This window comes from Capricornis sumatraensis, chromosome 4 (assembly GCF_032405125.1).
Source record: "Capricornis sumatraensis isolate serow.1 chromosome 4, serow.2, whole genome shotgun sequence".
Lineage (NCBI taxonomy): Eukaryota > Metazoa > Chordata > Mammalia > Artiodactyla > Bovidae > Capricornis > Capricornis sumatraensis.
The window spans coordinates 88,219,076-88,241,290 of NC_091072.1; the positions used below are offsets into that span (position 1 = coordinate 88,219,076).

A 22,215-nucleotide genomic window follows, 5' to 3' on the forward strand; every position below is an offset into this window, starting at 1 on the left:
CTTCTCCTCTTGCCTTCAATCTTGCCCAGAATCAGGGTCTTCTAATGAGGTAGTTCTTCACATCAGGTGGCCAAAGTACTGGAGTTTCAGCTTCAACATCAGTCCTTCCAATGAACATTCAGGACTGATTTCCTTTAGGATGGGCTGGTTGGATCTCCTTGCAGTCCAAGGGACTCTCAAGAGTCTTCTCCAACACCACAGTTCAAAAGCATCAATTCTTCAGTGCTCAGCTTTCTTTATACTCCAACACTCACATCCATACATAACTACTGGAAAAACCATAGCTTTGACTAGATGGACCTTTGTCAGTAAAGTAATGTCTCTGCTTTTTAATATGCTGTCTAGGTTGGTCATAGCTTTTCTTCCAAGGAGCAAGCGCCTTTTAAATTCATGGCTGCAATCACCATCCGCAGTGATTCTGGAGCTCCCCAAAATAAAGTCTGTCACTGGTTCCACTGTTTCCCCATCTATATGCCATGAATTGATGGGACTGCCAGGATCTTAGTTTTTTGAATGTTGAGTTTTAAGCCAAATTTTTCACTCTCCTCTTTCACCTTCAACAAGAGGCTCTTTAGTTCTTCTTTGCTTTCTGCCATAAGGGTGGTGTCATCTGCGTGTCTGAGGTTTATTGATATTTCTCCCAGCAATCTTGACTCCAGCTTGATTCCAACTGAATGCTTCATTCAGCCTGGCATTTTGCATGATGTACTCTGCATATAAGTTAAATAAGCAGGGTGACAATACACAGCCTTGATGTACGACTTTTCCAATTTGGAAGCAAGTCTGTTGTTCCATGTCCAGTTCTAACTGTTGCTTCCTGACCTGCATACAGATTTCTCAGGAGACAGGTAAGGTGCTCTGGTATTCCCACTTCATGAAGAATTTTCCACAGGTTGTGATTCACACAGTCAAACGTTTTGACATAGTCAATAAAGCAGAAGTAGCTGTTTTTCTGGAACTCTCTTGCTTTCTCAATGATCCAGCGGATGTTCACAATTTGATCTCTGGTTCCTCTGCCTTTTCTAAATACAGCGTGACAATCTGGAAGTTCATGGTTCATGTACTGTTGAAGCCTAGCTTGGAGAATTTTGCTAGCATGTGAGATGAGTGCAATGGTGCAGTAGTTTGAACATTCTTTGGCATTGCCTTTCTTTGGGATTGGAATGAAAACTGACCTTTTTCAGTCCTGTGGCCACTGCTGAGTTTTCCAGATTTGCTGGCATATTGAGTGCAGCACTTTAATAGCATCATTTTTAGGATTTGAAATAGCTCAACTAGAATTCCATCACTTCCACTAGCTTTGTTTGTAGTGATGCTTCCCTAAGGCCCACCTGATTTCGCATTTTTATCAAAGTCATAAAAAGTACTATACAGTTTAAAGACTGCTTGTATGCTCTGTAGCCTTTTAAAATTCAATATTGATTAGAGACAGGTTTCACCCCTATTCTTTTAGGTATTATAACCTAATTAGCAAAAAAAAACCCCAAAACCCCTAATTACATGTGATTATAAACAAATGACTATTTTCAATATACCAGAGTTTGAAAATGCTAAACTAAGTTTTTACCAACACAACTAATTGTTCGAAAGGATTAACATTCACTGGTTTACATTACTAAAACACAGTAGGCTTTTACCAGTTTTTCAGTATAAGAAAATTTTCAGGGTCTGGAAAAAGATAAACAAGATAATTCTCCACAACTTCAAATACAAAACTGGTATGGACTTGTCCCTAGCTCAGTATCTGCTATTTCTGTTTTAAAACAACCATATGCAAGGAGATCCAACCAGTCCATTCTAAAGGAGATCAGTCCTGGGTGTTCTTTGGAAGGAATGATGCTAAAGCTGAAACTCCAGTACTTTGGCCACCTCATGCAAACAGTTGACTCACTGGAAAAGACTCTGATGCTGGGAGGGATTGGGGGCATGAGAAGGGGACGACAGAGGATGAAATGGCTGGATGGCATCACTGACTTGATGGACATGAGTTTGAGTGGACTCCAGGAGTTGGTGATGGACAGGGAGGCCTGGCGTGCTGCAATTCATGGGGTCGCAAAGAGTCGGACACGACTGAGCGACTGAACTGAACTGATGTATTAAAAAATATATATATTGGAGCTGTCAGGTCATGTTAGTTTCTATGGCTGGTATTTAAGACATCCGACTATAAAACCATAACTAATCATGAAAGACTACAATTAAAAATGCTGCCACCCTGGCACTAGGTTAGCTCTCTGGATGTATCATCTACACGTTTCTGTTGATGTAGAAGACAGTGATCTTTACTCCACTCGGAATTACCCTCACGACTACTTTGTTAACTCACACGTGAAAGGAGAAAATACAGAAAAAAGCTTAGTGCCTTGTGGGCTCCACTAATTAAAATAAGCCTGACCACATTTAGAGCTTGCTCAGTTTTATTTCTTCAGGAGTATGTTCAACAGGCTTTATGCTCCTCTCACATTTACCACCTGGTTTATCATATATTCCTTATATGTTAAAACTGATCCTGCTTCAAATTCGAGTAAAATGTGGCAAATCTAAGGATTAAATACAATATGTTTTAAAAGATGCTTTTGTTCCCAAATTATTCATACATTTTATTACACCTATTAAAGAGATTCAAGATAAATGTACCAATAATGTTTATTTGAGCATTACTATTATGTCCTATACTTTTTACCAAACTTTTATGCAAATATTTTATAATGAATTGACACTCACCATCTTGCTGTTTCACAAGTCCCTGCTGAATGTACCGAATGTATGTGAAAAAGTTACAGACAGAAGTGATCTGGGCCAAAAAGAAAAGAATGTTAACCAGTCAAATGTTTCTTGTCAAAGAGAGCTTTATTAAAGTTAATGGTTATGTTACTTACCCTGTATCTGCAAAAAGGAGAAATATAGTAGTAGTTGCTTGAGTCCCCTAGTTTAATTCTGTGTTTACAGGACTTGCTCTGACCTGTGAGAGCACATTTTCTGTAAAATAAGGATAAATTTTAGTTTTAAAAAATTGAAAGCATTTTGCCCCTACCTTCTGAACAAGTTGCACATTTATTCAGACAACATATATTTGACAACCTACCCTGTATCAGGTACTCTGTGAAGATGAGAAAGACAAAAACCCTACCCTCTAGGGCTTACATTCTAGTAGAAGTTTACAAGCATAGCATTCAGTATGGTTCTAGAAATAAAAGCTAGATGTTTTAATATATGTCCTTGCTCAGTTACTTCAGTCGTGCCCGACTCTCTGCGACCCCATGGACCACGGCCTGCCAGGATCCCTTGTCCAAGGGATTCTCCAGGCAAGAATTCTGGAGTGGTTTCCCATTTCCTTCTTCAGTGATAAAGTATGAAGTGAGTGAAGAAGTCGCTCAGTCGTATCCGATTCTTTGCGACCCCATGAACTGTAGCCTACCAGGCTCCTCTGTCCATGGGATTTTCCAGGCAAGAGTACTGGAGTGGGTTGCCATTTCCTTCTCCAATATATGTCCTAACCAGGAACAAAATTACAAATAAGTAATCAGCTGCAGGGCAGGCCACAGCTTTCCACTGGGACTTCAACTTCTGTCTTAGTTGAAAAAAACTTAAAAGTGACTGTTCAAGTCTCAAAACATGCTACTGATAGCCTGCAGGACAACAGTTTCCAGATGGGATACTTTTTGGTGTGTTGGGTTGGTGTATATGCATTTAATGTGGCACCTAGGCCTGAGAAATACAAAGGAATAAGAAACCTTACAAACACACTGCATCTTAACAATTACAATTACACAAAGAGTACATACTCCATTTAGACATACCGACCTTCCTCTTTGCATACTACAACATGTATAAGGGTTTTCAGGCTACAATAGGATGGAAGCCTCTTGAGAGCAGGGAATGTACTGTATTCATCTTGAAATGCCTGACAGTAAGTATCTGCCTGGCAGAGAGCAGACATTCAGTGGTTGCTGGTTAAGTGACAGGCCACCTGTCACTCTACTTGCTCAACAAGATCAGGTTGGACTCACAGAAGCCCAGCTGTCACCCTGCTAAATAGAAGCTTGACTAAAGACAGCTACCACTCCTTGTCAATGCAAACTTAGTGTAGCTCTAAAGTAAAATAAAGTGGCCAATAGCATTTTATAGGACATTGTAAGTTATAAAGAAAAATGTATTAACTAGACATTGAATTTTCAGCTATACTTACGAGAAACATGAAATGTATGTGGCTCCATATTAAGCAAACACACAACAAATGGTTACTTAAAAGAGAATAATTTTGGCCATTCAAATCACAAAAGAATTCTTACCTTTTCAAGAGATTTCACCTCACAGTTCCTTTATTAGAAAACACCTTTAATGATCTATAATAATATTTAAAAGCACTACTACTAGCTTGAGGAGGATGGACAATCAAGAAATTTAAGGCACAAGTGTTAAAAGTCCTTGGAACTATATTATTTTAAGTATAATTTACACAAGAGAAAAAAGTACCATCAAACTGATTAATATCACCTTTACACTGCTCTTCTGGAAGCAGATATATATCTGTCTGTCTACTATTTTTCTAACTTTCAAATGACTCAGGTAAAATGGTATTAAGTATCAACTTTTAAAATAATAAAGTGTTTAAGTTATCTCATTTCTGAAGCTAATATATTTTTATTTGAGCTAGAATTCAACGCTGTCTTCTGACCTCTAATTCCAATTAAAAAAAAAAAAACATACTACACTACCTCAGTATCTCAATAGCTCTAGTCCCAAGATTTCAAATCCTTGCTTGCCATTTTCACTCAAGAATGTCAACGTGTCTAAGTCCGCATCTATCATCTTGTAAACCAGAGCCCTATTAACTTCCAAAAATTCACATCCCCATCCAGTCACCTCTAACTCCTTTCTTTACACATCTTTCCTCCCCATACACTCATCATCCTTTGAACGCAGTTTCCTTGTTCCCTTCTTCAGTCTTTGTTATCCAAATTCCACTCATGCTTCTAAAACCCAGATCAAACCAAAGCCCCGTCAATAATTGTTCTGATCACCACCAGTGGAGTGACTTCGCCTTCCACAAAATTCCCAGAGCACTATGCCATTCACTTAGTGACTGTCTTGACAATCTCATCCACAAGAGCCTTAGCCGGGGCCATACTTCACGTTTCATTTTAGAAAAAAAAAAAAAAGGACACCATTTTCCTTTGGTTTTCTCCACACAATATGCACTGCAAACATCTTGGCTTCCGGCCCCATTTCCACAAGCACAATAATACCCTTAACTATGTTAATTGTTCCCTAAATAGCTCAGTTGGTAAAGAATCCACCTGCAATGCAGGAGACCCCCTTTGATTCCTGGGTTGGAAAGATCTGCTGGAGAAGGGACAGGCTACCCACTCCAGAATTCTTGGGCTTCCCTTGTGGCTCAGCTGGTAAAGAATCCACCTGCAATGCAGGAGACCTGGATTTGATCCCTGAGTTGGAAAGATCCCCTGGAGAAGGGAAAGGCTACCCACTAGACTATCCTGGCCTGGAGAATTCCATGGACTGCATAGTCCATGGGGTCACAAAGAGGTGGACCTGATTGAGTGACTTTCACTTTCATTCAGTATAATTATTTTACTAAAATATTGTAAAAATCTACGTAACTGAGATTTCATTTGATGATATTACACATTTAATATGTGGGATGGATACAATGCAACCATAAATTTAAAATCCTACAATAAAAACTGCTATTGTAAAATAAGATATAACACGGAACTTCAAGTACAAAAACTGCTATCATTAACAATCAGGATAAAAATACCCAGGAGTTTGTTGATGGGTAGAATTTAGAAACTTAAATCTCTTCCTCAAAATTCAGAGGCCACCATACTACAAGTGCGGCATGGGGAGCATAAAACAGGACACAACTCTAGGTGGACAGACTTGTGGCTCACGAACAAACACAGGACTAAAAAAATAAGTTACCCAAATACCAGCACTGACTAATCCTACTGAGAGTGCAATGTGCGTAACAGGAAATGGGAAGAACGACACAACTCCCACATCTGGTTTTAACAGACCTAGCAGTTAATCTCTCAATGGCACTCCAGTACTCTTGCCTGGAAAATCCCATGGACGGAGGAGCCTGGTGTGCTGCAGTCCATGGATTCGCTGAGTCAGATACGACTGAGCGACTTCACTTTCACTTTTCACTTTGATGCAATAGAGAAGGAAATGGCAACCCACTCCAGTGTTCTTGCCTGGAGAATCCCAGGGACGGGGGAGCCTGGTGGGCTGCTATCTATGGGATCGCACAGAGTCGGACACGACTGAAGCGACTTAGCAACAGCAGCAGCAGCAGCAGCAGCAGTTAATCTCAACCAGCCACTTCTTCTTTTGCCTTCAAATAGCCTGCCTGACAGGATTCAATTGTTGCTAGCTAGGAGCTCTTTTGGGCCTCCCAGGTGATGCTAGTGGTAAAGAACCTGCCTGCCAATGCAGGAGACATAAGAGACGTGGGTTCGATCCCTGGGTGGGGAAGATCCCCTGGATGAGGTATGACAACATACTCCAGTATGTTGTCCAGAATCGGACACAACTGAGCAACTTAGCATGCACGCACATGAGCTCTCCTAGGCTCTTCAGTCCCCTTATACTGATCTAGTTTTTAACTAACTAAGCAGCTTCCCCGAAATCTTTCAAAGTCACCTTTTAAACAGCTGTGCCAAAGGTTTCAATCTTTTCCAGAACTGGTTGGAAAAAGGCTTGTTCTGCTATGAAATGTGGAGTCACCCCTGAAGGTACACAACTGTCAAATATTTCTTACACATGACGACAGAAATGTTTCTTTACCAAAGTGAGACAGCTTTACAACGAGAGTACTGAAGGAGAGGACTAGCCAAGTCTTTTGGTGCCCTGTTTTCATGCTTGGCAAGACCTGGTCTAATTCACTGTCTTTTCAAATTATTTTTGACAGCAAACTTCAAGAATATTTTATACAAAAAGACCAGAACATGAAAAGTATAACAAAAAAAATCTGCTTATGACCCATAAAAGAGATTTCATAATCAGGTAATGGATTACAATATGTGGTTTACAAAAAAAAGGTTTCTGACACCTGATCTACCTGGATCCCACGTACAGGTCTGTAATTAAAGAGCTCTCCACTGACGATACATCTGAAATCCCCACACTGCCTGCGAGTTGGTCTCTGGGCTGCACAGACTCTAAACAGAAAACTGACGAGAGATTTAACCATATTTAAAACCAGAAAAAATTAAAGTAACTGCAACACATAAAATTTTTAAAACTCAGTATTCTTCCACAAGACATGATTTTGAAAACATACTTTGGTCCTCCGCATTCAACTGCAGATGCTTTCACGAATCGAACAGGTTGTAATCCCACTGGTTCAATGCTTAAAGTGTTGTTCTCCACAGCTTCCAGAACAGCTGAAGCCAACTTCACAGAACACAAAAAACATTAGATGCTGACAGCAAAATGGAAAATTCTATTTCACAGTAAACTGATGTTTAAAAATTATTTTTCCCCAAGTTCCCCTAGATTTGCCTTAGCTAATGAAAAAGAAAGAAACCACATAAGCTTGGTTTGAATTCTTTCATAACTCCAATATTGTTATGAAAAGTGATTCAGTTATAGCTAAATAACTTTTCTCATTTTCTGGAAGGAAATTAAAGACATTAATTCCAGATCACCCCTTATCCAGAATTAACATCCACTATTAAAGTCACTTCAAAATGAATATCCTAATGCTTGATTTTGCCAAATTTATGCATTATTTTTTAATACTGGTCATCATAACAGAGCAATATATATTAAGCAGAGCTATATATTTAATGATCTCATGTTTATGTGTACAAGAGTATACAAAAGAATTAAATGAATTATCAAATATTAAATGCCCAGATGGAGACGGTAGTAACTGATAAACAATTGATGAAATGGGCAAACTACTTTATTCTGGCAAGATTACTTATACGTAGCAATCTACCTAAAATTAGGGCCAGAGCCATAATGACTAACAGCTATACATCAAAAGCATTTTAGTCTTCCTCTTAACTTCTCCTTACAAGTAGTGTTGTAATTAAATTCTCTAAAGACCCTTAGGATTAACTTTCTTAAAACACTTATTGACTGGATATTTGCAGACAAACCTCCCGCATGTAAGAACAAATCAAAATTATGACCTTACATTTGCACAGCGTTTTAAGGTTTTCTGTCTACTTGAAAGTGTCAAAATGTTAGTCACACAGTCATGTCCAACTCTTTGAAGCTCCATGGACTGTAGCCCACCAGGTCCATGGAGTTCTCCAGGCAAGAATACTGGAGTGGGTAGCCTTCTCTTTTCTAAGGGTTCTTCCCAATCTAGGGATAGAACCTGGGTCTCCTATACTGCAGGCAGATGCTTTACCGTCTGAGCCACCAGGGAAGTTTTTCTATCTACTTAATTGACTTCGTTTTGTCTTAACAAACCTGAGACATGGGCAAGGAAGGCATTTTTCCCCCTGTTTTAACGATGAAGGAACTAAACAGGAGTTTTAAAATCACATATGGATAAACCGAACAAACAGCTTGAAGTATACAGAAATTCCTTTACACTGACTCTTGGACTAAAAGTTAAGAAATAAGCCCTACCCCCTTAACATATTTAATACTTCACTCCAGTGCAAAACATACTGCAGTGTGAGTGATCCTCTGCTCAAATAAGGAAGAAGGTTCAGTAAGTGAACGCCAAGAAATTATTATGACCCTAATACGGAATGGAGAAAATGGTAAAACATGACATTTTATAAATTATCTATGTAAGAGATAGTAAAATATGTAACATGTCTAAGTAAAAGGTATAGGAACAACTCTAATGCATTTCTATTAAAGTTTTTTAAAAATTACCTCACTTTTTGAGAAGGTTAAACAAGGAAAGATATCTTCCTGATAGACTTTGTCTAAGAAAGGACAGGTTCTGTCCATTGTGGGCTCATCCTTCCAAGATCTGAATTCATTATACAGGGATAAGTCAGCCTGACAAAAGAAAACATAAAATAACTTTTAAAAAAGTACAAACAGAAAATCACCTTGTAAAACCAAAACCTAATTAATATATTACCAAAAAACAAATATTCTTTATTTAAAATAACAATTGAACCATTCTTGACTAGATATAATACAGGATAGCAATTTTTTAATTGAAGTATAGCTGATTTACAATATTGTTTGTTTCAGGTATATAGCAAAGTGATTCAATTAAACTTTTTTTTTTCAAATTCTTTCCATTATAGATTATTATAAGGTATTGAATATAGTTCCCTGTTGTTGTTTTAGCTGCTAAGTCATGTCCAACTCTTTAGTAACCCCCTGGAGTGTAGCTTGCCAGCTCCTCTGTCCACGAGATTTTCCCAGGCAAGAATACTGGAGTGGATTGCCATTTCCTTCTCCAGGGGATCTTCCCCACCCAGGGATTGAACCTGCCTCTCCTGCACTGGCAGGCAAGATCTTCCCCACTGAGCCACTAGGGAATCCCATGGTTCCCTGTACTATACAGTAAATTCTTGGCTTATTTTATATACAGTGGTGTATATCTGTTAATCTCATACTTCTAACTTATCCCTCTCTCAGCCTTTCCCCTTTGGCAACTATAAGATCCCTTTCTATGTCTGTGAGGCTGTTTCTGTTTTGTAAATAAGTTCATTTGTACCTTTTTCAGGATTTCACATATAAGTGATCATATTTGTGTTTTTCTTTCTGACATCTTCAAAGAGTATGATACTCTCTAGGTCCATTTATGTTGCTACAAATGGCAATATTTCATTCTTTTTAAAAAACAATCTAAACTCCCAAATAACTAGCGGGTGCTTTTCAATGTAATCACTACAGTGTCAAAGATCACTACCATTACCTACCCACCAAAAAAAATGTAACACTAATGTTGGAGTTCTTCTTAAGACACAGGTGCACACTGTTCTGAATACAAAAGTCTTCTGAAAACAATTTGGAGCCAAGTTAATTAAAACAAGTGTTTAATAGAGGCTGACCAAACTGTGAAATCTATTTTGGGGTCAAAAGTGACACCAACTGTTCAGCTATTTAAGGCATTTCCAGAATTTTCAAAATTTTTACTCTACAAGCTGCAAAACTAAAAGCAGCACACACACACAGCCTCCTAAACTCACTATCTCAAATATATAACATTCATTTAGATTTTTTTGCCAGTTCAACATCTAGTATCTACCATCTGAATTACCAATAATCCAGCTGGCACCGGCCTTCCTGTTCTCTCTTCCAGTTGTCTCTTCTCTTTCCTTCCAATTTAATAATTTTTCCCAAGTATTCCCCCAGCTCAGCTCAATACTGCCCATCAGCATATAAAGATCCACCCAGCCCCCAGCCACCCAAACACAGAGCAGTGTCCCTCATCCACCCGCAACTTTAAGCCCCTCTTGTCCAGAAGCACTAGATACCCTGTAAATGAAACACTGACTGCATCTACGGCCTCCAGGACAGCTCAATCAGATGTGCATGTAGTCTATGTGAAAGTAACAAAAGACTGGCTGTACCCCAGCTTTCCTAGAGACTGTCCTCTAAGGTGTATAATGGCAATCTCAATGTGAATTTTTTTCATCCCAATCCATAAATTCCTTGAATCAAAGCTAAAGGCAAAAGGATAAAAATATTAGCAGATAAGTAATACATTTTCAAATTAATTTTCTTTGTAAAATCTACCCTTTGATGGATATAAAACCCAAACTGGGTAAGTAGTGTTCTGAGAAAAGATTCTAGTTGAAAGGCAATAATTTAAACTACTTATTAAGAGCTGACTCTGTCAGGAACTACAGTAATAAGCACTTCAAAAACATTTAATCCTCAAAGCTGGGCAAGATAAATACTATAACCTCCATTTATGGATCAGAAAACTAGAGTTTAGAGAGATAAAATAACTTGACCAAGGTTACCAAGCAAGAAACCAGTAAAAGTTCCCATTTGAGAGACTTGATCTCAGAGCCTTGCCTGACTGTGTGTGCATGCATGCACCTGTGTCCTCACTGCTTTCAGAAGAAACACTGTAAAGTCATGACTGAGTGCCCCCATCACATTTTCTGCAGAAACATGGACATATCCCATTTTCTGTCCAACTGTATCTAAGATTTACACAGGTCAAATTTATGTGTTTCCTTTGTCTAATAAAACATTTTGACAAGTTTTTCACAAAATATTACAATACAAGATATAGCCAGAAAGCAGAACGTTATATGCTGCCTATATGCATATTTTAAGGAATTTCATAAATACAAAACTTTAAAATGTTCCATGAGAAACATCCAAATTTTCTTAGTGTAAAAAACAGGGAGAAAAGGGTATATAATTACACACACTGAGAAATCACAGCAAAAATACAAGTTGTACCAAGCAATTAAAAATGCTATCAATACTGAAAGAAATCAGAATTAAAGTTATGACTAAAAACATTTCTTAAATATTTAACAGAAACCAGTGTGAATTTTAATTTCATCACATTCAGATTTAACGAAGTATTGAACTTCTCTCTCACCAGCATCGTTCTTTCTTATGAATAACTAAACAATATACAATTCAATTAAAATGAGCAACAACCCTGGCTATTCAATTAAATAAACTCCTGGCTTTTATGTAAAAATCTAAACAAGCACAGCTTCTTAAAGATTAATGAGAGACTTGAATTCGACAATGTAAAATACAACTTTCAAGAAAAAAAATGGGAGAAGGCTGCTTGTTAATTAGTGATCAATCCCCTTGGACATGCTTTCTCATCACATGTAAGTAAAAACTATTTTACAATTACACAATTTTTACTCAAAACAGCTCAAAATATTAGCACATTATCTCAGCTATCCTCATAACATACCTTATAAAATTAAAGCTTACCATCAGTTCTATTGTTGTTGCTTAATTATCTGAATTAACTCCAGGACTACCTTACTGATATAAAATTGTTTCTCCCAGAATTTAAGTAAAAATAACACACTGTTCTTCAAGAAAATCACCTAATATTTTCACATATTTCTTATGTTCATATTTTGCTGGAGCATGCAAGAAATAAATTTTGACTAGCTAGATCATTAAAGTCACCCACTCTCCTTTATACAACACACGACAGTTTGCTCCCTAAATGAAATATCGAGATTAAGAAACTTACCAAGTTTCCAGCAGGTACTCCAAGGTCAGCCAGGAAGAGAAGGGAACTGAAGAATCCCTGAAAGCAGCCAGCTCTAGACAAAGCCTCCCCCATCTTAATACTGAATATTTTGTACTAAAAGTTTTGCTGGCAAAAATCATAACCAACAGCTCAGTGATGAGAATTACTAAGTATCAACAGAGTCAGAAGGGACAGTCCTGGACGAGTTACCTCTTTGCAGTCTTTTACAATTGGCTGTATCACACTGAGGTCCTGATGACTGCCACTCATAGCACTGCTTGTACTTTTATTTCTTGTATGCCCCTTTTTAAAATGTGCCTTTCCACCTGGCAGAGGCTCTTGTGTAGGTGACGTTGGAGAACTGGACAATACAAGTGTCTTCAATGCAGCTACTTCAGCTTGGAGTACATCAATCTTGAAAAGAAATCAACACAGTCACATGTACTGAATATGTTTTCTGACAGATGCAGCTAAATGTTAACAATTTGGTAACTTTCAGAGAAGAAACATAAGTTTAATGTGTATTTCCTGTGGAGTAATAAAAGGAAAGTAAACTAAATGGGTTTTGGGGAGGGCTCTTTATTTTTAATCAGTTTTTTGATGTTCCCATACAATCTGGATTAAGTTGCTATTCACAATGTCAGATGAAAATTTTAAAATTATCAAAATGTTTAACATTTCACTATGTGGATTTTCAGATGAGATTGGGTGCATTCAGGGTGGTATGGCTGTAGACATCACCAACTCAATGGACATGAGTTTGAGCAAGCTCCAGGAGTTGGTGATGGACAGGGAAGCCTGGCGTGCTGCAGTCCGTGGGGTCACAAAGAGTCGGACATGACTGAGCAACTGAACAGATGCAAATTTTCAGAATCTTCATATTAAAAAATAGTTTATGATTAGGCGCAGTTCGTTTCTAAAACAGTAAAATCTAGTAACATTTCAGTGGCTTTTTTAGTGAATTAAAAAATAATTGACTTTAAAATGTAATTATATAATCCTTTTGATAATATGTGTGATTCACAAAGCTTTAAATCATTTGCCTCTAATATAAATGTACACCAAATGTTCACTATTAATTATATCTATGTAGTAGCTATTTTCTTCTTTATAGTGTCTTGTAGTTTTAAAAATCTTCTAAAGTAAGCAGTACTTTTATAATCAGAACAAATCCAATATACATCAAGGTATTTTTCAAACTGTAATTACTAGTTTCTTTATATTTTATCCTATTAAAAGCAGCAAAAACTTACTTTTCCTTGTGCTTCTTTTAGCTGTTTTTCTGCTGTTGCCTGCTTGACATTTGCTTCTCTCACCATCTTATGAGCTTCCTAAAAAAGTTAACATCTCATATTTTGGAAACAAAGTATTTATCATTTGTTTTCAAAAATCTTTCAACAGGTGTCTATGATTGAAACAAAGATACACTAACAAAATTTTGCCTAAAATTAAGTATTCAGTGTCAACAGCTGAAGCAGCAACTGTCATCAGACAGATCAATTATTAGGAATAAAGAATAGGTACCTTCTTTTAGTATCTATTACCACAGAGGCAGGCAAGGTTAGTTTGATCATTCTAATCAATACTTGTGTAAAGACTGCAAATGTTAAAGAAGGAAAAGTCATGATCCACATGTCAAACCCAACTTCTTGGCAGTTAGGTTTTTATAATTTATATTCATATTACTATGCACAGCAAAGACATACAGGAGAAACAAGCAAAAATATTAACGCATCAGTAATGCAGCAGTTTATAGGAGTAACAGCTGAGAAGCCGTAGAGCTCCCAATAAAAACTCACAAATCGATACTAAATCTTGATTTTGTGCAGAGCAATCGAAAGGTTGAGTTTATCCTTTCATAAGATCTTAATTTTTTAGTACCAAATATACGAAACTCTAGATATTTAATTCCCTTTCATTCATACAACATTTATTCATCAAACACTTATTCATAACATCTCTTCCTCAGCTTGGAGAAGGCAATGGCACCCCACTCCAGTACTCTTGCCTGGAAAATCCCATGGACGGAGGAGCCTGGTAGGCTACAGTCCATGGGGTCACTAAGAGTCAGACACGACTGAGCGACTTCACTTTCACTTTCATGCATTGGAGAAGGAAATGGCAACCCGCTCCAGTGTTCTTGCCTGGAGAATCCCAGGGACGGGGGAGCCTGGTGGGCTGCCGTCTGTGGGGTCGCACAGAGTCGGACACGACTGAAGCAACTTAGCAGCAGCAGCTTCCTCAGCTACCGTTCCAGGTGCTGATAACTCTTAAGGAGCTTACACTCTGAAGACATTCTAATAATCAAATAAAATATGAGTACAAATTCTGGATTTTATTCTAAATCCATTATGAAGCCTTGTGGCCTTTTAAGAAAGAGAATGACATTATGTTGTTTGTATTTTAAAAAGCTTACTCTGCTGTATGGAATAATCCCTATGAAATATAAGGGTGGACTGGAACAGTATACAGGGTGCTTGCAATAATCCCCCAGGATGTAAGAGCTTAGCTCTTAGAACTTCAATTTACTGTTCACGAGGAAGAGAGTGATGGAAGGCAGAAGGAAGGAAATCAGCTTCAAAGATGTTTAACAATTTGACAAGCGAACCCTCACGAGGTCTGTCGGCTGTTCAGGGGAGAGTGGAAGTTCTCCACACCAGAGTTCCACGGTGGCACTCCCATTTATTCATTTGCTCTTAAGAGTATGTAATGACATTACACCTTGTATGTGCCTTGTATTATAATAAATTTACAGATATTGTTTTAAATAAGAAAAGCTTCACTATGAATGCTTATAATTAAATGAGATTAACTGTGAGAATATTCCATGCACCATTATGCTGGGTATCTTGTGTCAAAGCCTGTAGGAGCTATCAAATTTAATAATGAGATAAGCATTTTTCTTTTAAAAATAACAAGTATTTCAGATATGCTGAATAAGTGCTGAATTTTAACAAGTGACTGTCATTAAAATACTACTTGACAGGTAGTTCCCAAATAATAAGTATATCTAATCTGATCCTTCAAAATAAGTGACATTTTAACTATGAATCCAAAAGTAATATGTGCTATGGAGAGAATATTTGTTTAATGTTTAGAATTGGATTCTGCTCTCATTAATGGCGGACCATGCAACTCCGAACAAACATCCTACAGAGAAGAGTTTTTAAAAGCTGGACAAATGTTTTAAAAATGTTTTTGAAGGCATTAGAGAGCAACAAAATAGTGAAGAATCAGAGGACCAAGATCCAGAAGAAGTAAACTGAGGAAAGTGAGCTGAAACTTAGGGTGATTTCTCCCCTTAGAGATATAGGGATATACTGGAAAGGTATAAAATAAATGTAACTGGAGTCCAAAAAGGAAAGAGAAAAGAGCCAGAATGAGGCAAGAGGAGTATCTAAAATGATAATTCATAGGATTTTAAAAATTGACAAAAGACATCAAAAGATATATGAGCTTGAAAACTTTTCTATCATTGTCATTCTGCAACTGAAAAATTATTTAAGTATCATCTGCACAGGAAAGTCAGTAAACTTTCTAGAAAGGCCAGATAGTAAGTAGTTCAGGCTTCTAAGCCATATGGTCTGTGTTGTAACTACTCAGCTCTGCTGCTATAGTGTGAAGGCAGCCACAGACAATAAAACAATCAATGAATATAGCCATTTCAATAAAAATTCATGGGCACTGAAATATGAGTTTCATAGAGTTTTCATATGTCACAAAATATTCCTCTTTTGATTCTTTTTCCTCCTCTTACCATTTGAAAATGTAAAAACCAACCTCAGCTCGTTAGGCTGCACAAAAGTAGATATAGGCCAGTTTTGGCCTGCAGGCTATAGTTTGCACACCTGTGATCTATACAAACATTCATGTCCATATATTTACAAACACAGAATTTTTTTCCTCTCTGGTTAGCAGTGATTCAAATTTAGTTGATCTTTTTTTTTTCTTTTTTAAAAATAATGTTTATTCACCATCTTCTGATTAGTTTTAAAAAACAATTCGTTGGCATTAAAGACAAAAATTCGCTAGAGAATGTTACGGAAAAACTTTCACATAACTAGCAATGGGACTGAAAATTCATTATCATGACTTATTACAGGAAAAGATGTACTTGTTCCTTTCAGATGAGTATATCTGTGAGTTATCAATAACATTAAATCTAAATTTTAAAAATGGAATTCAGACCATATCATCATTGGAGAAGGAAACGGCAACCCACTCCAGTACTCTTGCCTAAAAAATCCCATGGACAGAGGAGCCTGGCAGGCTATAGTCCAAAGGGTTGCAGAGAGTCAGACACGACTGAGCGACTTCACAATCACTATCATCTGGATCATAAATTTAAGACAAGGTTTCAAAAACAAGATAACATATTCAATCACAATGCTCTCACGAAATAAATATACATATATACAATGTATTTTAATGAGAATACTTCTATATTATAAAAAATTTAAGTATTTTTATTTCACTTTTTAAAAACTTTTGTGTATATATGCAGCATTATGATGTACGTTAGTATATGTGCATAATTTAAGTACATATGTCTAGAACAGTGACTCGTGCATAGGGAATTCTTAATATCTTCATCATGAGGGTTCATGCTCAAATTTGTCTCTGTGACTTGAAAGAAAAGGAAGTGCCATTTATGACTTTCATCATACTTAAAAGCAAGATCAAGGTCATGAATTTGAGTCCCAGCATTCTTCTTAACTCTACTTATGATTTTCTTCACAGACAAAATAATTTGTACTATATGTGCTTACAGCATTGTTGAGACAAACTAAGCATATTATAGACATTTACTAAAATTGGCTGAAAAAACCTTAAGACTACATATCTTTTTTTCCATGTTAAATGTAGACTACTTTGTAAAGCATTCTTTTAACCAATTTCACTTTATATTTTGCATTACCTGAAAATCCGTAATACTATAAGAAAAAATATATATATATACACATACATATACAACTTTATAATCTTGTATTTTTTGCTAAATACAAAAGTATAATTATATTCAAGATCATTCATCATATATAAATTCCTAATCTGAGTTTACAAGCTTACCAAAATTATATAAATTGAGTTTATTCAGAATAATCTTCAATTCTTAAAAAAAAAAAAAACTATTTACACATATACATAAAATGTAAGCAAAAACATTTTTTCATAAAACAATGGTAAACTGAGATCATGAAGGCACAACTGAGACCACAGAAAAACTTTCTCTACTTTTTTTCTAAACTCAGTAAGCAGTTGGTTTGAATACAATTTTCTTCATTACTGAAATCATCTTTAATCAGTGTAATTTCTTTCCCAGAAAGTACACACAGTTAAGGTTATTAGTCACTGTTAGGTCAGAGATAAATTAGGGACCCCAAAATTATGCTTTTTAGATAACTTTTTCATTCATTGCACAAACTGCACTTCTGGTACTTCACATCCTGCTAGAGACAGGGAAAAGTTTCTGTTTGTTCTCCTACTTCATCTAACAAAATGACATGTACATGCAGCTGGGGGAACTAAGTGGGGGCTAAAATCAAGGGCAGGCTGGCAGGAAACCAACATTAACATAAGCAGCATAATGTATTTGCTTTCTTATCTAGTAACACTATATTGTAAAATTTTCTTCTAGCCAGACATTACTGAAAGAAATGCCTTATGTTTCTGTACACTCCTTCTACATATAAAAATGTAACATTACATAACTCCTGTTCCAGATCTTTGTATGTTAGTAGCTCAGTCATGTCCGACTGAGACCCCATGGACTGTAGCCCACCAGGCTTCTCTGTCCATGGGATTTCCCAGGCTAGAATACTGGAGTGGGTTGCCATTCCCTTCTCCAGAGAATCTTTCTGACCAAGGGATCAAAGTCGGGTCTCTGGAAATGCAGGCGGATTCTTTGCCGTCTGAGTCACCAAGGAAGCTCTCCAGATCTTTAATTTCCCACTATTTCTAAGCTTAAATTTAAAGTCCTATTATCTCTGATAACTAGCTAACTGAACAAAAAAAGAGTTAGTTTTTAAACATTCATGAAAGAAAATCACCCCAAAAAAGACAGGTGAGAGAGCAAAGGGGTGTGAGCAGAGCGGGGCATGGAAAGCCTACACTTCTGAAAATATCCTCTGCAATATTACTTACAACAGTAAAAACTGTGGAATATACACTGGATAGATTATGATTTTCATTATACTGACTATATAGTAACATGAAAAGATGTTATTTAAAGTACAAAATATATTAGGATTACAACTATGGAAGCAAATATGCACATCTAAAACTAAAAAAGATTCTGCATATACAAAAATAACAAAGGTGAAGAAACTTTTCCCCTAAAATCCATTTTTACATTAAATATTTTAAGAACAAATTTTCAGAGGAAAAAAGAAAATATGGTAAAGTGATGACGACACTAGCCACTCTAGTAACACTTCAGTGTGTGATGAGAAACCTCTGAGGCCAAAGGTCTTATAACCTAAAGGAAATGCACTAGGGAGTGGTTCTTAACCTAGAAAATAATATCCTCTCCCCACCCCCCCCCACAGGGGTACTTGAAAGTTGTCAAAATGATGAGGGAGTATTACTAGATTACTGGGAACAACGTCAAGTGTGATAGTTAATTCTGTGTGGCAACCTGACTGGGCCCCAGGTACCCAGGCATTTAAGGCCGACGTTCTGGATGTTTCTGTGAAGATGCTTCTGGATGAGCTAATATGTGAATTGGTAAAGTGAGTAAAGCAGATTGCTCTCCACAATGTGGGTGCTGCTCATCCAATCAGCTGAAGGCCTGTTAGAACAAAAAGGCTCATCCCCCAAAAGTAAGAGAGAATTCTTTCTGTTTTCAGACTCAAGTTGAAACACCAGCTCTTCCTGGGTCTCAAGCCTAACAGCCTTTGAACTAGAAACTAGAACCACATGATCAGCTCTCCTGGTTCTCTGGACTGAGACTGGAACTACACCAGGGTCTCTCGTCTACCAACTCATCCTCCAGGTTTTGGACTTGCCAACCTCCTTACATAAGCCTCTTTCTACACGTATATAGACATATGTATGTACAGACATGCATCCTATTGGTTCTGTTTCCTGGAAAACCCTGATTAATACAGCAAGGATGCTAATGTCCTACAATGTCAATGGCACCCCTACTGAGAAACACGGCTTGAATTGGGTAGACATTCTGATCCTGTGGCAGGCTGGAGATAATGTTCCTCAAATTACCGCCTTTCAGAAAACTACCTCAAAGGTTTTCCATCTGTGTTATGGAATCATATAAAGTTACTTGAAAGCAGCCCCTAAATAGTTGGTAAAATCAAAATTAAAATTTACTTCCTCTCTTTTCATTCACATTTTTAAACCACCCGATTCTAGTAGCCCATAGTTTTTTACATCATTTTAAGTTGTAGCCTCTATATTTCTTAAATTTTTTAGAGGACTTACAAATATGCAGGAAGCTAAGCATGTCTTTTTCAAGATTCCCTCAAAACATAATTCTATCAATATATAAAAATTAAGACATTGCTCTTGACCAAGACATAAATAGACCAACCTCAAACAGACTAGCTGTGAGCTCCTCCAACTCCTGTCCAAGTTGATCTCGCACTTTAGAAAGCCTCTCACACTCTTCATCTTTTAACTTCAGTTCCTATGAGAAATTGATCATTTTATTTTTTTTTAATTTCCAAAGTTTGATGTTAGACTCAGAAGACTATATCATCTTTACTAATAAAATTATAAAATATTAATACTGCCCCCTCCTACAACATTCACACTGTAAGTTTTTATTTAGCACTTGCTATGTGGAAACAACCAGGCAAATCTAAAATTACAAATAATTCCAACTCACATATTAAATTTTCATAAAATATCCAAAGATTAAGTATAATTATTCATTACCTGTGAAAATAAACAAAGAACTTCATGTTTTTCCCTTAACTTGGCTCTGAACATATTTGTTTCCATCAAGCAAGGAATTTCTTCACTTAACACAGGTTCATTTCAAGAAATGTTTAGTGAAGTTGTTTCATGTTTACCATAACAATTGTTTACCTATAGATAATTTCATGTACCATACTGCAATTAGTCTAAAATGTCCATTAGGAGACTATACCCATTTAACACTGCAACCAGAGGCAAGCAATGTATATTACATTTAAAATCAAGAAAAATGTTAATGACAAAAATCCTGTATTATACATAACTCCTCAACAGGTAATAAATAGATGCTAAAAAAGTTTCTTTTTTAAGATGTTAAAATATGCAATTAAAAAAATTTTTATATGTAAATTTATCTTTCAAAGTTGTGCTGTATGTAATTGTGGTGGCAGCACAGCTTTTGAATTCTCCAACAACTCCTAAAATCACTGCAGATGGTGACTGCAGTCATGAAATTAGAAGATGATTGCTTCTTGGCATGAAAGCTATAACAAACCTACACAGTGTGTTAAAAAGCAAAGACATCACTTTGCCAACAAAGGTTCCTATAGTCAAGGCTATGGTCTTTCCAGTAGTCATGTACAGATGTGAAAGCTGGACCATAAAGAAGGCAGAGCACCAAAGAATTGATGCTTTAGAACTGTGGTACTGGAGAAGACTCTTGAAAGTCCCTTGCACAGTTAACCTTAAGGGAAAGAAACCCTGAATACTCTTTGGAAGGACTGGTGCTGAAACTGAAATTCCAATACTTTGGTCACCTGATGTGAACAGCTAACTCATTCCCTGATGCTGGAAAGACTGAAGGCAGAAGAAGAAGGCAACAGAGGATGAGATGGTGGGATGGCATCACCGATTCAATGATGAACTTGGGCAAACTCCAAGAGATGGTGAAGGACAGGGAAGCCTGGTGTGCTGCAGTCCATAGGGTCACAAAGAGTTAGACATGACTTGGTGACTGAACAACTCCTAAAAACCAAATATACCAACTGGGATATCAGAAGACCCCAATGACTACATCTTCAACAAAACTAAGTAAAAGGGAATCTCCACAAATCTTAGACCCTGAGAAAATGTGGATACAGTGCCTAGACCACAGATCAGCAGTTATGTGGAAGGGAGCACCAGAAGTGAAAGCACTTCCATTCCCACAGAGTCCCAATATCCCCCCCAGCCCTCTGGTGGAGGTTTTAAGATTACAAGTGAATCTCCCTCACTTATGATCTAGGTAATTTTCAAACTGTTGCTTTTGTGCTGGGTCTCAGGGTGAGTCTGCATGTGAGTCTTTCAGATTGGAATCTCAGTTCCCTAGAGCTTTTGGGTCTCCTGGACATAAGTCCCAATGATTTGCAAAGCCAAATGCTTTGGGGCTTATCTCTCCACTGCAGATCCCAGGGGTTGAAGTGCCTGATGTGGGGGCACAAACTCTTGGAAAATCCAATTCATTTAAACATGAAAGAGAAAAAAAAAGATATGTGAAGTTACCATTATAAAAAAGTTAAACAGAAAGCCAAGTCAGCTACAAGGTAAAGAAAATCAGATCGGTATCAAATTTCAACAGCATTTTATGCTAACAATGGAGTCACATTTTTAAGATACTCAAGGGAAAAAAATGTGAGTTGAGAATTTTATATCCAGTCAAAGCATCCTTCAAATGTAAGACCAGAGATTAAAAGTTACAAACCTGTCACACTTTAGAAACTATATCTCCCATGAGCTTTCCAGACTAATCAAGCAGTGAATGAGTTTCATACAATCAAGGAAAAAAAGGAGAAGCTTTAACATTAAGGACAGGGAATGAGAAACAAATGTATTTAACTGTAGAACTACAAATAAAAGATGAGGATACACAAAAATGAAAAGACAAGACACAGACTGGGAGAAAATATTTGCAGAAGACATCTGATAAAGGACTGTTAACCAAAATATACAAAGAATTCTTAAAACTCAACAGTAAGAAAACAATTTGATTAAAAAGTGTGCAAAGGATCTGAAAAGACACCTTGCCAAAGTTATAGAGATGTCAAATGAGCACATGAAAAGATGTTCCATATTATATGTCATCAGGGAAATGCAAACTACAGCAACAACATGATTCCACCATACACCTATTAGAATGACCAAAAAGCAGAACT

General features: G+C 36.9%; 1 protein-coding gene across 4 annotated transcripts in view; it reads right to left on the reverse strand.

Moving 5' to 3' along the window:
• Positions 1 to 22,215, reverse strand: part of RAB3IP (RAB3A interacting protein) — a 67,395-nt gene that overhangs the window by 1,665 nt on the left and 43,515 nt on the right. For all 4 annotated transcript variants that reach the window (XM_068970612.1, XM_068970610.1, XM_068970611.1 and 1 more), the window contains exons 4-10: positions 19,698 to 19,793; positions 13,402 to 13,479; positions 12,359 to 12,562; positions 8,872 to 9,000; positions 7,310 to 7,422; positions 2,880 to 2,979; positions 2,725 to 2,794 (exon numbers count right to left, since the gene is read on the reverse strand). In XM_068970612.1, coding sequence (XP_068826713.1) covers positions 2,725 to 2,794; positions 2,880 to 2,979; positions 7,310 to 7,422; positions 8,872 to 9,000; positions 12,359 to 12,562; positions 13,402 to 13,479; positions 19,698 to 19,793 — 790 coding nt within the window. The remainder of the gene's footprint in view (positions 1 to 2,724; positions 2,795 to 2,879; positions 2,980 to 7,309; positions 7,423 to 8,871; positions 9,001 to 12,358; positions 12,563 to 13,401; positions 13,480 to 19,697; positions 19,794 to 22,215) is intronic.